At 37.8% G+C, this 17005-nt stretch overlaps 2 protein-coding genes across 2 annotated transcripts in view; one reads left to right on the top strand and one right to left on the bottom strand.

Annotated features, from left to right (window-relative positions):
• Positions 1-1811: 1811 nt before the first annotated feature.
• Positions 1812-14094, top strand: LOC139124523 (glyoxylate/hydroxypyruvate reductase A-like). The gene is made up of 9 exons (XM_070690663.1): positions 1812-2170; positions 6312-6458; positions 7078-7249; positions 7951-8042; positions 8860-9077; positions 11312-11379; positions 11990-12074; positions 12836-12880; positions 13406-14094. Exons 1-9 carry the CDS (start codon positions 2044-2046, stop codon positions 13490-13492), a joined length of 1041 nt encoding a protein of 346 aa, XP_070546764.1. The 5' UTR covers positions 1812-2043; the 3' UTR covers positions 13493-14094.
• An 893-nt stretch (positions 14095-14987) lies between these two features.
• The window catches only part of LOC139124522 (tetratricopeptide repeat protein 21B-like), a 36291-nt gene continuing 34273 nt past the window's right edge, over positions 14988-17005 (bottom strand). Inside the window, exon 31 of the mRNA XM_070690662.1 lies at positions 14988-16723. Coding sequence (XP_070546763.1) covers positions 16578-16723 — 146 coding nt within the window. The 3' untranslated portion in view covers positions 14988-16577. The remainder of the gene's footprint in view (positions 16724-17005) is intronic.

The following is a 17005-nucleotide window of genomic DNA, read 5'->3' as shown; positions in this document are numbered from 1 at the left end:
AATTGTGATTTTCCTATTTCGCATTAAGCCAGGTAGTATTGTGTAACGCCTTAAAATGATGACATTTTGACCTTTTACCGATATTTAGGATTTTATTACTCTGACCTTTCACCGACATGTATGATTTTATAACTTCTCACGTTGAAAGTACACGAGTGACCTCACGTGAAATGAACGTAAATTACATGGAGTCAAAACGTAATATAATTTAATGAAATGTATAAAAAGCTGATGATTTTGATAATTCGGGGTGATTTTGACGATTTGACGAGACGATACGATAGGTTTTGCTGATCAACTATTGTATCCTGAGTACGGACTTGGTGCCACTCTGCCTTAGTAATAAAGATCTGAAGTGACGAGTTAAACCACAGACAAATAACGCGGCATGCCTTTTGTTCCATGGTCGTCTCGGTAGACTATTGGCTTTTCATATTAAAATGAGCTTCAAAGGTGTTAAACTTTTTGGAGGCTTTGTTTGTGGTTGATAATTGCACGAGATTATGCGAAAAATACGACGAGATTGCATCGTGCTGCCAGTCTCGTAGCAACCATAGTTACTTTGTGAGCTCTCAGGCCAGAAACACTGCTTCACGCCAATCAAAACATAACACGCCAGCAGTTTCATAGACATGTCCTTCCTTGACGCACGTGTAAAAGACGGTATGACTGACCGTAAACCATTGAGTAAAACCAGACAGTATCGATAAAAGACTTTCAAATTTGGTTCAAACACACTCATTATATATTCATAAAAATATGAGAGGATTTTTTAAAACGGTAAAACTCACTTTCCTGAAGCTCAAAACACTCCCCTTTTCGCCAGGACGTCAATTCCGCTCAGCACCACACGACAACAACAACATAAACTTTGCCGAACATACTTTCGCTTAACAATTGGCGAAAATCCGAAAATTACCGAAGGATGCATGGTCGGCACTCTTAGGCTCATGGCTCAGGAAAAGAGAGGCGAGAGCAACCTGAGGCGAGGCGAACATGGATGGGTTACGTAACCGCTTCACGCCTTAAACAATACCCGTTACAAGTCTGTCTATGTTTGTCTGTGGTTAAACTGACTACTTGGAGTGCGCTCCAGTTACTAAAAGTATTACGATTCCCGTAGTACCTCTCAGTTGCGTGACTTTGAATGAGTGAAGTCTTGTCGATAACTACAAGTTACGAAAAGTGAGTCGTAACAATTGTAAATAGGCTGAACAATAATTTATGTGAAAAAATTTATGTGAAAATAAACAAACTTGTTGGATTGGAAATCGATATCTAAATAATTCTACAAAGTATGGATAAGGCGCGGTCATTACTTTTAAGTTTGCAACAGCTTTAACTGTTGTTTTGGAAGGCCTGAGAAGTGATTATTTAAATTCTTATGCACATTTTCAACGGAAAAATAGCTAAAACTTTCATTTATTATTCAATGTGGTTCACATGTAAATAAAACGAGTACAGCATTTCAAGAAAGGAACTGAAAGTAAATATATCGGGTTGGGCAAAGCTTACGGGAGATTCATTATTTCTGTCATTCGAATGGGATAAAGTTGGTGTATTTCAAATCCTTCTAGCTGCCAAATTAATCTGGTGACTTATTGATTTTTTGTCGTAATCTCATCCTCACATATAAGTCTTACTGTAAGAGAAAAAATAACGAAAATTGTTGGTTAAAACTTTAGTGGCTCGATTACCCTTAATACAAAAGTAGGTCCGGAAATCGATACGCTCATCCAAATTTGGGCACGAAGCTGGGTCCGTGATATCACCGTCCCTCCACCCACATATGTATGAAAATTGCACGAGTGTGAGGGCGCTTTTCCCTATGGCTTTATCATATATTGAAACTCGACCGAGCAGGGGGTTACTAAGCAGCGCAGCGGCCCGGGTAGAGAGCCCGGAGCATAGTACACTTATGGCCTACTTTCAGTAGGGGTCGCCCTGAAGTTCCGTCCTGTACTCAAGCTTAGCGAAGTATACAGGTCGCCGCTGACTGCCCACGTGCTCAACTTTGTTGACAAGAATAATAGTTAAAAAAAAATGGCGGCCGCTGCTCGAGTTCGACCCTTGGTGACCGTGTTTAGCAAAGTGCACGGACTTCAAGCGTTGTTTGAGAAATGTCACCCTGATGTTCCTGTGAAGTATGTCGAAGCATTTGTTCGGAAAGGTGAGTAAAAATGTTTCTCATTTAGTTCCGATGCTCGACTCCGCTCTAGTCTTCAGGCTTGCTGGAGTGTGTACAGTGTAGCAAGAAGGCAGTAATAAATAGTACTGGAGTACTTTTGCATTGAGATGGTTAGTGGCTTCCGATTCAGTATAGGCTTTAGACATTGGACTAAAAAAACAAGACGTCCAGGGTAAACAAACACCTATGATTTTTTTTGGCAGAATCACCGATAGGTACAGTGCTAACTGTGCTGTAGCACGAGTTTTTGCCTAGGTATGATGTAGATCGAATGTCTGGTTTTGCCGTCTGACCCACATACCCAGGCGAAACCTCGAGTTACACAGCACTGCAGCTATTAAAATCGCCGAGTGTTTTACGTTATCTTGTATTTTATGAAAAATAATAGTCATACAAGTACTGGAGTTGGGATCGATGAAACGTTAATACATGGCGCATTCTATTCCCGAGTATAATTGGATCCCCGGGAGGGATATGGGACTGTTTGCCAGAGCGATCATGGCGTGATGTCTGTCTGAACGCTGGCTTTATGACCAGTTGAACTCTTGACCTTTATTGGTCGTACAAAAGGTCTTGTCGGGTCAGCAAGTTTTGCATGTCAGGTGACCTCGCCGAGCGTGATGCATATGTTGGTAAAGGCTGAAAAGGCAAAACATTCAGGGCTCGAAATTAACCTATAACTTGGCGACCCGAGAAAGTTACCAATTTTCCAAAAATTAGTAGCATGCAGGTATTACGGCCCAAGAAGACATCTGGTCCACTTATACTCAAGCAGTATATATGTTAAAGTTTTGTCAAACCAGTATATTGATAGTGCAAGTAAAGCGATTTGATAGGTCAAGACATGCTATATTTGCGATATAACACTGTTGGAAAACGCTTTCATGCAGCAAGAGAAAAATTCCGTTATGATGTAATAGTAACATTACCCACCTTAGGAACGGGCATACCACTTGGTTATGACCCGCGCACTCCCTATACCCTAAATGTTTCATCTAGGCTGGGCGATTGCGTGATTCGCCATCTTTGGTGGGCTACGTGCCGCCAATTGTACGTAGAAGGAGGAATCAATTTTTGCGCACTGCACTGAGCTGGCTGGCATATCAAATATCATTCGTGTCACACTTCAATACATTTGACCCGTGGCAACAGGCATTGAACAACTTCTATAAAAGCTGACAATACTATACAGTACTCTAATTTTGCATATGAAAGCCGGTCAGCCAGTTGAGATATATGTTCTCAAAAGTTAAACACTGTAGATGAGGTTTCTGTGTCACATTATCTCTACAGGTACAATTGAGAAAAGGCAAACAGAAGTTTTTGTTCTTAGTATGAATGTCCATAACATTACTAAAATAATTCTGGACGCTAAAATTAGCAGACAAAATTGAAAATGGGACTTATACTGAAATGAGATCAGTTCATGAATTGCAGGAAATTTTGACGAGACACCATACAATGAAAGTGACAACCAAGCTGTGGTGCATGGTGTCAATGAATCTGGTTTTTGAATTCAGAGAACAGACACTGACTTATTTTTCGGGCAAACAAGCCCTAAAGTTAACTGCTGGTGGCAACCAACCTCTCTGTTTGTGATTTTCCCATTCTAAAATGGCTGACAAAATGCAATAAGAACGAATCTGACTTTGAGAAACTCAGCTTAGAAAACACACGATAGACAGACAACCTAATACTTTTTGGTTTTAACTCTACTGAGCCTGCGCACAAGATCACAAAACCAGCCAGGTCATTAGAAAAATACTGCCAACTGGTGTATAGGGCAATGTTGATCCAAACTTTACAGTGGTTAGGTATGATATAAGCGGAGTAAAAACAAGACAAACAAATACATTATTTTTTTCGGAAGCTACAAAACATTCCTTTATACTAAAGATATTTTTCTTGCTTTGTGTAAGTGCACAGAGTTCAGTAAAAAATTGAAAAAAAAAATCCCTTGAAGGTACAGTAGAAATGGCCAGCTAGCTGTTGTTATTATGTTTTACAAGCCCTAAGAAAACAAACATAGAGATTATGTATAAACAAACATGGAGAATATTGTAGCATAGAATATGCTACAATTTTTCATGAATATTAATGAGCCGTCTGCCACTCTTGGAAGCCCTGTACATTCATGACAGTGACACTCAATTTTTGTTGACTTTTTTGAAAAATCTTAGAGGATGGTTTTTGCAGCAAGCAGCGTGGATTGAGTAAGCAAGTGATTTTTTAGCTTGTACATGTATATCAAAAGTCATCACTGCAACATTAAAACTAACATGTAAAGACGTAGTTATATGTTTTGACAATTTAACCCCCCCCCCGAAAAAACTGTAAAATCTCCCAAAAAAATTCCCGTAGAGGGGGACCAGGTCTCCCCTCCCAGTGTAGCATCCTAGATAAAACACTAACTGTACCCCGGTATGTGCACTCACCATCTCTCACGTATATTTGTCGTAAACTGGTTCAACTCGGAGTTACTCATGCTGTTAGTAACCATTGCTGGGTTTGCTTTATTGCTATATCATACCAGTATATTGATGGCACAAATGCAGTGATCTGATTGACGTAAAAGAACCAAGGTGTATACAGTTTGCACACACGAGAACTTTCAGCAAGAGTAAACATCCTTTTTTTGACGTTCCATGCCAGAATTTCAATATACTGTTATGAAATAATAGCAATAAAGCACACGCTGTGATGGTATTTATGTACCACTTAGTTTTGACCAGTTCACGACATATTCACTTGCTCTTGCTTGTGCATTCGTGTTGTGAACCGGACAAAATCTCGTGGTATACCGTACCGTCGCTGGTGTGCTTTATTGCTTAATTATATCATACCAGTATATTGATGGTGCAAATACAGCGATCTGATTGGTAGAGATGCGAAAAGAACAGTGGTATATTGGCGATATACCACAGCTGGCATACGCGCGAGCTCTCAGCTTGAGCAAAAATCCATTTATGACATTCCATGCCAGAATTTCAATATACTGTTATGATATAATAGCAATAAATCACACCCAGCGACGGTATACCACTCGATTTTGACCAGTTCACTTCATATATGCACTCGCTATCGCTCGTGCATATATGTCGTGAACTGGTCAAAATCTCGTGGTATACCATCGCTGGGTGTGCTTTATTGCTTAAATAATGCATGCCGCTGTTTGCACATGACATCATTTTTCTATCATATGATTAATATGCAAAAATAAATATTTGTCCCCATTTTCCACAAATATGACGAAAGTGAACACTACTAGTGTTACAGTAAATAATAAAAGTCACACTGATTTACAGATCACATGACAAGCTACAATAACAACCATGCACAGAACAAAAAAATCGGAATTTCAAGCGGTAATGTACGATGTGGCACATATGCATCTATATTTAGTAACAAACCTGAAACCACAAACAACACTATAGTATTATATAATTACTATTTCAGAAAATCTGACAAACAAATTAATGTCATACGCTACATATTAATCTCCCATCTAGTTTAATCCTTTTCGCGCTGTAATTTCTCCCGCCAAAATTTTATGCAAAATTTTACCAATTTTTATGAAGTTTTCTTTAATTTTGTGGTAATTTTGGACCAAATGGGCATCACATTTTATTGGCTACACTCTTTTCTCAAAATTTTGGCAAAAATCTGAGAAAAATTGACCGGGGTTTTTTTATGAAGGGGACAAAAATAGACTTTGGCGCTCAAAGGGTTAATCTTCCTCAGCAGTGCTATTTTCTGTGGTTTGTGGAGCGTGGTAGAAAGAGGATTAATTTCCACTCAATCAGCCAGCCAGCAACACAGTGACAGTGCATGAAAGCACCTCTCTAACTGAAATATCGTCAAAGTTCAACAAACGAGCACCACAAAGTGCTCAATTTTCTTTAAAGTTAGGCTAATCAAAAAGAGTAAAATATACATCAATACATAAGAAAAGGTAAACAGTACTTTTTGTATACTTCTGCTCTCTTTTTTACCGTCCTGAATCACCAAAAAGCAGATTTTGCATGAAAAAATTATACCATAGCTGATAACCAATTGTACATTAATCAAGTTTAAACACGATCGCTGACCATCACTTTCTTCAAATGACTATTTGTTTCCGCAGACGAACCAATTGCTTTGTGTAAGAAACTTTCTGAAAAGGAGATGCAAGTTCTTCAAGAAGCTGAGATTCTGCTCACAGACCCTCTGACGGTGGCTACATTGCTGTATGAGTTACCAAAGCTGAAGTGGATGCAGTGCACATGGGCTGGTAAGAGGGTCATTATCGTAGAAAGTGCCCCAGGGACAGATATTTGGACTCAAAATTCTACAATTCTTTTCTAATCTACCTCTTTTGGTGCTAATTTTAAAGCTCTTGGAGAAAGAAAACTTCCACTGTACTACTTTTTCAAAAATCCCAAATTTAATTTTTTCCTATAGAGTTAACACATGGATGGCAACCATTTTGAATTTAAAATATCGCAAAATGTTTGGTAATTTGTTTCCCTAGTTCCAAACTTTGCATGGTGACCCCTGGTTTTAATGTTGATTTGGTAAGAGATGGTAAGAGAAAGGTTGAAGGTGTCACTGATGTACTTTACTACTACAGTGGGTACACTTGAGATCAACGCTGGACACCTTATGTCACAAGAACATGATATGTCAAAAGAAATGACAACCAGTCAACCAGCTTCAATTAGTGTAATTCAAAGAAATGACTGCTTGTCCACATGCATGCTGTTATTGTGTAATGAGTCCATATCACTTTTATCAGACTATGGCTGTGTGTCAGATAAACACATCTCGGGTTCCGTGCACACAATGGGTGTATACCAGACACCGTGAAATCGGCGGTATAATCCACACAGTATTTGTCTTTCTCTTGTCAGGTGTTGATGATATATTTAACCACCTGGACAGATCCAGGCCCTTTCCGACATATAAACTGACCAGATTTGGTGGTGTTTTTGGAATGCATATGAAAGAATATGTCCTGGGTTACATCATTGCCCATCAAAGGAACTTTCGACAGTTGTGGGAGTATCAAAACAAAGCAAAGTGGTATGTATGTCTAGTTTTTTATTTCGCAAAAATGAGACTCAGTGGTTTTGGATCAAAAAAATTTTCTGATACGTAAAGTCTTATGAGCCTACAAGCCATTTTGTTTTACCAATATGGGTATCACAGAAAGTTGAACAAAATGGCTGGTTGGTTAATGTTCAAATAATGATGTTCTTTAGAGATGGATATATATATAAAGATCGATGCCACGTATCCCGGCATTGATACAGTATGCTAAGATTAATTGATTCATATGCCCTGTAACAGTTAGATGTTAGAAATGTGATCAGAGAGATTGAGCATTTTGGGGATATTTGATAATTGAAAATGAAACTCATGCTGGAGCAAAAGTTTGAGTCTTTCACTCTTGAGGCACCTACCACCTAAAATGAGCATCTTCAACCCTGTGAGCGCCAAAGTCAATTTTTGTCGCCCTTATGAAATATACCAAAGTCATTTTTTTCTCCAGAGTTTGAAAAGATTTTGATAAAAAACTTCAGCCAATGAAAGTAGATATCCTTTTGGTCCAAAATTATCCAAAAACTTACAGAAAAATTTATAAAAATTGGTAAAATGTTGCACTAAACTTTTGGTGGGAAAAATTACAGCACTCAAAGGGTTAATATCCCCTGCACTTTATTATGGCATCACCTCATGATAGTAACCATTAAGACACTTATCTTCCTTTCTTTTCAATCTAGGTTCAACATATCACAGACTGACGTACCCTTTTACACACTACTCTCAAAATTATCAATTGGTATACTCGGTGTTGGAGAAATTGGTAGAGAAAGTAGGTTGATTTGAAATTAAATATTATTACCGCACGCTCAATCAATGATGCTGTAAATGCCCATAGGTCTGAGAAATTGGAATACGTATAACTGTCAAAAAGAACGCGCAACTAATTTAAACCGATTGTTATAGGTGGCATTTGAGTAAATGGCTGTGTAGTATAGGAATGTAGTATTTGCTTGCAGTCTTTTATCAATTACTTGTTGAACTTTTGGTGACTATCAGGTCAGATAAGTATGCTGGCACTTTTTTGGCATACCTGAAATATACTTGGTCCTTAATTCTCGCTGACGGTATTAATAAGTGTTTGCCTGAGGGTGCCTTTCATGATGAAGTACAAATGTACCCCCTAGGACAGTGTTTAAATTCACTGTAGGCATGGGTCCTGCAGGACATGTTTTTCAGTCCTGGAATCTGTAGTTACAGATAGAGTTGATTGAAAAGAACTTAGATTGTTGACCTACCAAATAATTTAAAAAGAATTGAAAAACCATATTTTTTAAGTAAAAATAAATAAATAAATAAATAAATAAACTGACAGACAAATCAGTCAACAAACAAACAAACAAAAAAAATAACATCAAAATCAAACAAAAACCAAAAAAGTAAAATTTTCATTAAACTATGTGCATTTAATTCCTTGACCAATTTGATTGCTAGATATTTGTGGTTCCACAATGAATCACTATGGACCTAAAGAGATGGAAAATTCCGTCAAGATTCCATGTATGTTCACAGTATGTTTAGATACAACACGCCTTCTACATTGTTGTCGTCAGGAGTTCAAAACAAACATTTTTCCTTGAATTTTTCAGTTGCAATAGCATGTAAAGCCCTTGGTATGACTGTCTGGGGACTTGTTAGACAAGACATACCGGTGGAGAAGAGACACGAGTGTGTTGACCACTACAGGAAGATGGATCAACTCCAAGAACTCCTTGAAAATTGTGACTATATCTGTAGTGTTTTGCCGAGTACAAAAGAAACTGTTGGCTTGTTGAGCGGGGATGTGTTGCGACCTTGTCAAGCTAAGGTAAGTTTTAAAACAGTATTGGTAAATATCAAACCTGATACCCAAGACTGACATGCATACGTATCAGAGCAATGGGCGATGATGTGTATACACGAAATCAATTGACTTAATCAGAGACATGAAAACCCAAAACGTGGTGAAATGAAATGGAGACTTGAGAGAGGGATCATCCGGATGGATAGATGGAGAGCTCTTTGAATGTATAATGGTGGAATAGATGGCAGCATGCACAGATACCTGCAGATGAAGGGGCTGACAATTGTTGGTGGAAAATACTATAGACAGACAATAGGGATGGATAGCTCGATAGCGGGACAGATAGATAAAGGGTGATTGACAGCCACATGTAGGTAGAAAAAGGTGGGATATAGAGACAGATACATGGCTAGACAAGGGTTGGGATAGAGAGACAGACAGGTAGACGGGATATAGAGACAGATAGGTAGACAAGGGCAGTGATAGAGACACAGGTAGACAAGGGTGGGGATATAGAGACAGGTAAACAAGGGAGGGGATATAGAGACAGTTAGACAATGGTGGGGATATAGACAGACAAGACAAACAAGGGTGGGGATATAGACAGAGATAGGTAGACAAGGGTGGGGATATAGACAGACAGTTGAACAGATCAACCATGAAATCTGTTGAAGAGTTTAAGACAATAGAAGCTGTGAAGATTTTGTTCAACAGAACAGTAGCATATTACCTTTTGATGATATTCTATGCCTTTTGTCCTAGAAAATATGAAATTTGCCTATTTTTCCACGCACTGAATGTTTAAATATGAAATGATAGCCTTGCTGACAAAAGCTACTGTATACAATATATGATACACAGTACCGGTAAGTGAGGCTACCCACAATGCCCCTCAATTTGTTCACTCAGACATTTTTTGCTAAAGCCTTTTTCAATTTTATTAGTTTCTTAAAAATTTTTAACTTACAATTTAGGTTCAGGATTATTTGTTAAAACTATGTTCCAAAATCATTGATTATTTTTAAATTCAGAGCAAATTGAATGAGAAGTCGGTGTTTTGAGGTGCTAAAAATTGCACACCTGTCAGATAAAGTTATCAGCAACTAAGATGGTCTCATCATACCACCTGTCAGACATGCAAATTTCCTTTGTTACGAACATTAAAAAAATCAATACCCTTTCTTTTGCCAACACAGATGCAACTTATTCCCTTAGTTTCCTTGAAAATATTGTGTATGGCTGTCAAAAATCTATGTCGACAAAATTACAAAATTGCTATCTCCTCCGCGGAAAAGGGGTTGATCTTCTCATTATTCAAAGTGAGAAATCAGAAAATTATGATTATCAGAACTATGTTGCCAGAATTTTGAAATATGGACCGAGTTGTTCTGTGTACAGAAGAAATTTGCTTCAGTTCAGTGAGTGATCTCCGTGTGTACAGATCATGGAGAATTGTGGGTAGCCTCACTTACTGTGCGATATAACTGTGTGACAAATGAATTCAAGTCAAAACTTGCCACAGGGATGTTTGACTTTTCACACACTCATGCAGTGCATGTGTTGACAAGATGAACCCCGAACGTTTCAACATGCATTTGATTTACGGAGTAAAAACAACAAAAAAAATTAATGTTTTTTATAGAGAGAACCAAAAATAATGAAAAATTCAAAATTTACAAGTAATGGAACTTTGAAACTCAATGTCCAGGGTGTTTACTGTTAAATAGGAAGTTCTTCTGAAGATTTCTAAACAATTTCTACGGCCTGAAGTGAACCCCATTCACTCCCATGTCCCAGTATATGGATCAGTCCATTCAATCAATTGGAATATACCATTGTCTGTCAATAATGGGTTTAACCCTTTTCCTGCCAGACAGTATCACTTCCCCATCTGCCAAGTCAGTAAAAAGCGGTATTCAGCCAAAACCATATGTATTTTCACCCACTTGGCTTGGTATGTTATAGCAGTTTAAGTCTGTAAAAATCGTGTTTACAGTATCTCTGTTTACAGGGACGCTCAAATCTTCAAGTCATTGTTAAAGTGTAAAATATGGGACTTTTTATGTGTTGCTAGTTTAAACCAACGTGACCTTATGGTGGCATATGAACTTGACAGGATAAGGGTTCAAGTATTGACAGTGTTACTTCAGAGCATTATAACATTTAGAAGTTTCAACAAATGGAAATATCTTGAACAACAGATGATTTATCTGAGTGAACTTTCTTCTGTTTGATAACACTTTTTATCTTAATTTCAGAAATCTGTTTTCATAAATGTTGGCAGAGGAGACGTGATTTCTGAAGAAAGCATTCTGAATGCACTGAGGTATGGAACATCTCTTTGTGTCTCTGCATGAGTTGATTTGGAAATTCAAAAAAAAGAATGCAATTTTATGAACAGTCTCCTGTAAACTTCCAGTAGAGAAAACACAAGTCAGTTTTATATCCAAGCAAATGTACCGGTAGGGTAAAAAAGTATGTATTATAAGTCCTCGATCTTATATAATCTTCTTCCCCTCACTTTAAAAATTTGTGAAATTTCTTTGTATTTTCGTATAAACTTATCCAAGTGCTATGCAAAGAATTCAAAAATGGATGCTAGTACAGAGAGAAAGGTGAGACACTAAGATTGGCGATAAGAATAGTGTACTTTCTATGTGTAAGTAGACATCTTTGCTCGGCTGTGATTTTAGGTTTTCCAATTCACAGGGATGGGAACTGTATTCCTAGGCCATGAGCATGGAAAGGGAAATTTGATCCTCCTGTCTTGGGAATTTTGGTGACAATTCTTTGAATGCCCATCATGTACAATCTAAAATGATATTTTTTTACTATTTTACATGCAGCTTTTGGTGTTTAGACATTATTGACTGTTAAAGTGAAAAACTCAAGTGATTTTTCTCTCTTTAAAAAAAATGCTGTTTTCTATTTTGCAGTCAAGGCTGGTTATCAGCTGCCATCTTAGATGTCTTTGAAAAGGAACCATTATCTGAAGACAGTCCACTCTGGAAACATCCACAGGTAATTGTACAAAAATTTCAAGGGATTAAAGGCAATTTGGCAATTTATTTTTCCAGGATTCTCTTGCATTGTGTCAGCAACAGTTTCTGTGTCTACTTCCCTCAGTGTATTGAAATACCAAGTACTTAGCTTATCAACATTGACTGTACGCATGTATCTTGCATTACTATGTGTTGAATAGATAAACAACAGTGCATGTCATTCACCGACAACCAAATACTGGGTATTTCGACATGCTGTAGTAGTAAGCAGACTAAGAAACTGTAGTCCATACATGGAACAAAAATAAAATAAAAACTGTCAGAAGTCAGACTTACTGCAGTTTTAACCCTTTCACCGCCGTGGTTTGAACCAGTCCCATTGTTTTCTGTGGCAAAGTTGGACCTCTAGAGATGGAAATGGGGTTGAAAGGGTTAATCTAAGAGTGATCATCAATTCATTATCAGTTTCTACAGTAGTTACCACCTTTAAAATTCATTAATCCAAGTGGGCTTTTAGAAGCAACTTGTAGCTAGGTTATAAAAACCTCTTGCACAGCCAGATAAACTTACTACAAGCCGAGCCATAAAAGCTATTCGCTGGTTAGCTCGGGCTTGTAGATTTTCTAAACCTTGTTTTTGCCATTGTACAAGTGATGGCGATTAATTTTTAACAGACTTTAGGAATAATTTATCATAGCTGCGATTTTTGATGTGTTATTTAACTTATCATGCGTACCATTGCTTACGTTGACACCAGCTGTAACCTTTGACCCCATACAGGTGACAATCACGCCACATGTCGCTGCACTCAGTTTTGGAAATGAGGTTAGTGTTTGCAGTTGTTCTGCTGTGTAATTAACTTCTTATAGTTCAGGAAATACCATTCGATGTTAAATTAAAATTCTTTGATCATGAAATTGTCTAAAACACTTGATTGTTATGGCTATTACGATGGACTGCCTTGAAGAGAAATGAACAGGTTGTAGGAATACCAGCGTTAACTTTGAATGCAATTTTCATTGTCTTCTAGAAAATAAATACATATGTTTTCTATCATCTGCTAGAACAAATTGTTGACGGATAAAGTATGAGAATTGAAATCAGTGGCTTTATGTACAATATATGTGACATATGGTATTGTTGATGAACGAAACTCAGCTCAGACCGAAAGTAAGTCAGTGCCACCACACGGCAAAGACAAGATAAACCTTTTTGCCTGAATTGCTGCAACTGTTCCTTGGCCTGGCCTGTGGTGTCATTTTCCTCACTCATTCAGTGTTTTGAAGATAAATTGCTAGTTTCTCTTCTAATGACGTTGAAAATAAATATCACTTTATTTATTCCTTGCAGACTGTTGACATGTTTGTGGAGAATTACAGACGATACGTGAATGGTGAAGAGTTAAGGCATACTGTTAGCTGGGAAAGGGGTTACTGAAAATCTTTATTGTGTTAAAGCTAAAAATACTCAATTTATTTCTTAATTCACCCAGCAGTATGCTGAAACCCAATAAAAGAATGACCAACAGAATGCTTTGTCTGCTGTTTCTCTGTTGAGAAATTGATTCCAGTGCAGATTATAATGACTGATGTTATTTTTACCGCAAACTGGCTGCCTTTCCATTGTTTATCCTGCTGAGAAAATTAATGTTTCAGTTAGCATCAAAAACAAGACAATGGAACGAGTATTTCATCAAGGTTTCCAGGATGAGTCTGAACAAGTTGTAGGCCAGTAGATGATTAATGAATTGTCAGTTTATGTTTGTCATCACGACGAGTGTTATTGAAAACTTAATTTTAGCCTGGGAGCTAAAAAAAGCGGTTAACGATGACACTGTTTGTCTGTATTTTAAATCCATGGTACATCAAAACCACTGACTCGTGCACACTCGTACATCCTGGCCATCATAGTTTCAACACATGTCCCAATGAAGGTGCATGCACAAATGCTTCCAGATTTTCGTGTGTAGTGTAGAGAAATTTAAGTCCAAAGATTTATCGTATTTTCACCGAATAGAAACATGATTTATTGATTCCCTAGTTGGTAAGTGTACTTGTGGATTTCATTGTATACATTTGGCTGGAGACTCATCGCTGTATTTCACTCATATCACATGTGCACATTTATTTTGACCTGCAGTCGGGCATTAGTGTACAGTGTATGATCACTGACAACAGCGCCCTCAACAGTCAACTATGAATTGTATGGTTTAGTCTGTTGACAGCATGTTGGGGTCAGAAGACTGCCCTACATGGCTCCTGGAGTATGTGATAACACTCCTTGTTATTATGTGACCAGTCGGACAATTATAGCTGAAACTTCATTCCGCTTGTTTTAGAAGCTTGCTGTCAATTGTGAGCAATACTCTATTTCTTTGAGTTTACCATGATAACCTACACAGCACCTTCAGTAAGTTGTAGAGCTGGTGGCAACTCATAAACATGTATTAAAGGTACACGGTCACCGTAAATTTACATATTCCATATATGGTAAAGGGAGAGGGACTTAGCGTATGACCCTGTAACACCTGTAGCTGTCGGTCCTCCATATTTGATTCGTCAAAGATCATGCAGACGCACGCTGCTAAGTAGGCCATGATTGGTCATGTGGGGGCGCACTTCAAGTTTCAAAAAAGCAGCCACCCGCGTAAAATATGTGATTGGCTATTAAAAAACAAGTGACCAAACACCTTTAACTTCCATCAGTCGCCAACATACCAGCTTGGGTACAGAGTTTGCATCGCTTATATTGGTCCTATACTAACTTTGAGCAAAGTTCTGGTGACCCCACTCCCTTTACATCAAACTTGAATAAAGTTTGCAACACGAAAATCAATGAAGAGGATAATATGTATTGGTTTTTCAATCGTCCAGAAAGATAACTACATTATGTGGATGCAAGTTTAAATTTACAGCAAAATATGCACACAAGCTTTAGTCAACAGAGTTTTTTTTTTCAATATATACAACCTCCAGCTTACCAAAAGGACATTCCACTTTGCTTAAGTTTTTACAAATGTCTATTACGTTTTTACACAAAAAAACATTTGAAAGAAAAAATGGCAACAAAATGATATAAGTAGACTGATTTGAACACTAAATATCATTCAAGTCAATTGCAATGCAAGGATAAGAAAATCTTGACACACTTTGTGACTTATACTCTGCACGGTTGATTCACCTCAGCTGGATGGTATACAAGTGTACAGTTATCAACCCTCTGACGACCAAATCTCAACAGATACGAAGATACACAGTGGTTTATGCAAGGATCTGTATACAGTGCTCGTGGAAGCTACTGTAACCGTCAGAAATACACCAATCAATGTTTCTGACAGGAGTGCGGGCCCAACAGGGGTAATTTTCTTCAAAGCCACGTAAAATTCCCGACCTACTGGCTACAATATGTCAAACACTCAAGAATGCTGGAAAATAGTTTACATGTAGATAATTGAGGATTTGATACCAGTCAAAATTCTAGATACTGTGTGTATCGTGGCGATCAATTCCCGAGTCCTGGGATAAGATTCAGATCAATTTCCCTTGTTGCTTCACACTGCCCCCATGCATAGACCTTCCGTTTTTAAGGTCTATGCCCCATGGTAGAAAACATTCTTGGGTACAAAACTTCTATGAATCACAGCAAATAAGTATTACACTTCTTGAGTATCTGATATAAACCTGTTCTAAGTACCTGAAATAATTCAAACCTATTGAAAGTGACTTTTATGGTCTTCAAATGGTTTCATGAAGTATCCTTGCCATGATGGATTGATAGGATCATGTTGACAATAGAGGGCGCACTGCTATGCGAACTGAATCGTGTACCAGATAATTAAGAAACATCACAGATACAACTTGTAAATAAGGAAAAATCATAGCTGGTATACTCCTATGAGGGCCAAACGTTGGTGCATTACTGTTGCTGTGTATTGTTTGGCTGGGTTTGAAAGGAATTTGGGTGAAGAGCCTTCAATTTTGTGAACATTCTATCCTCAAATTTTCTATTTCTGTAATTAATCACATGGTCAAATGTTTATGACTGGCACTAAAATTTGATGTTTAAAAACACTACAAAACAGCACTGCCATATTTAGGTAAGTAGATTTCTTCCACAGGGAGAATTGCTCCCAGTATTATGTGTCAACTCAGATACATATTTTAAAGCCAGCTGAGAAAACTTTACAACTAGATGTTGTCCGTTCTGTGCAAGAGGAACAAAATATTATCATTACATTACATGTCTGTCGGGAGATTTTCCGGGGCAAGGGGGTAACAAAAAAGCCGGGTTGGATGAAATCCTGATCAAGGTGTTGATTGGTGTGAAATACTTTCATGTAAAATTTTGCTTTCTGGTATATGAACATTTTCATGGAGACTCTATTCATATCTTGTCAGGAAAAATCCAGCACCAACTCTAGGTATGGAAAATCTAATGCTACAGCAGATGACAATGTACATAGATATTTCTCCCTATGGTGTATTGGTAAATATTATCACACAGGAATGATGTAAGTCCATTGCTAGACTCTGATAAGTCCCCTAGCTTTGTCCAGGATGTCTTTTCTCATCTTTGGATAGTTGGAATGCGTCGCCAGTACACGGTGACACACATCAATGGCATCTACGTATCGCTTGGCTTTCAGGTAGTTGAAAGCTAGCTTGTATCCTGAAAATACAATCAAAATAGTGTAGAAGATAAAAAAGCAAATAATTTTTAATATGTATCCTCTTTTGATGAGTCCTGACATGAGTCAGAAAAGATTATGTGTGTGTGTGTGCGCGCTTTTCATTGGAAACATAATGGTTTAACCCTTCCACCACAATGGTTTGACCCAAACCCATTGTTATCAATGAGGAGTGTGGACCTGTATACAGTGCATTGGGGTGAACAGGTTAAAGAGATGAGTAAATATGTAAGAAATGTTGAGTGAAATCATCCTTTATAACT

The sequence above is a fragment of the Ptychodera flava genome (genome assembly GCF_041260155.1).
Source record: "Ptychodera flava strain L36383 chromosome 23 unlocalized genomic scaffold, AS_Pfla_20210202 Scaffold_24__1_contigs__length_23054250_pilon, whole genome shotgun sequence".
NCBI classification, from domain to species: Eukaryota; Metazoa; Hemichordata; class Enteropneusta; family Ptychoderidae; genus Ptychodera; species Ptychodera flava.
This window is presented reverse-complemented; position numbering and strand designations above follow the sequence as displayed.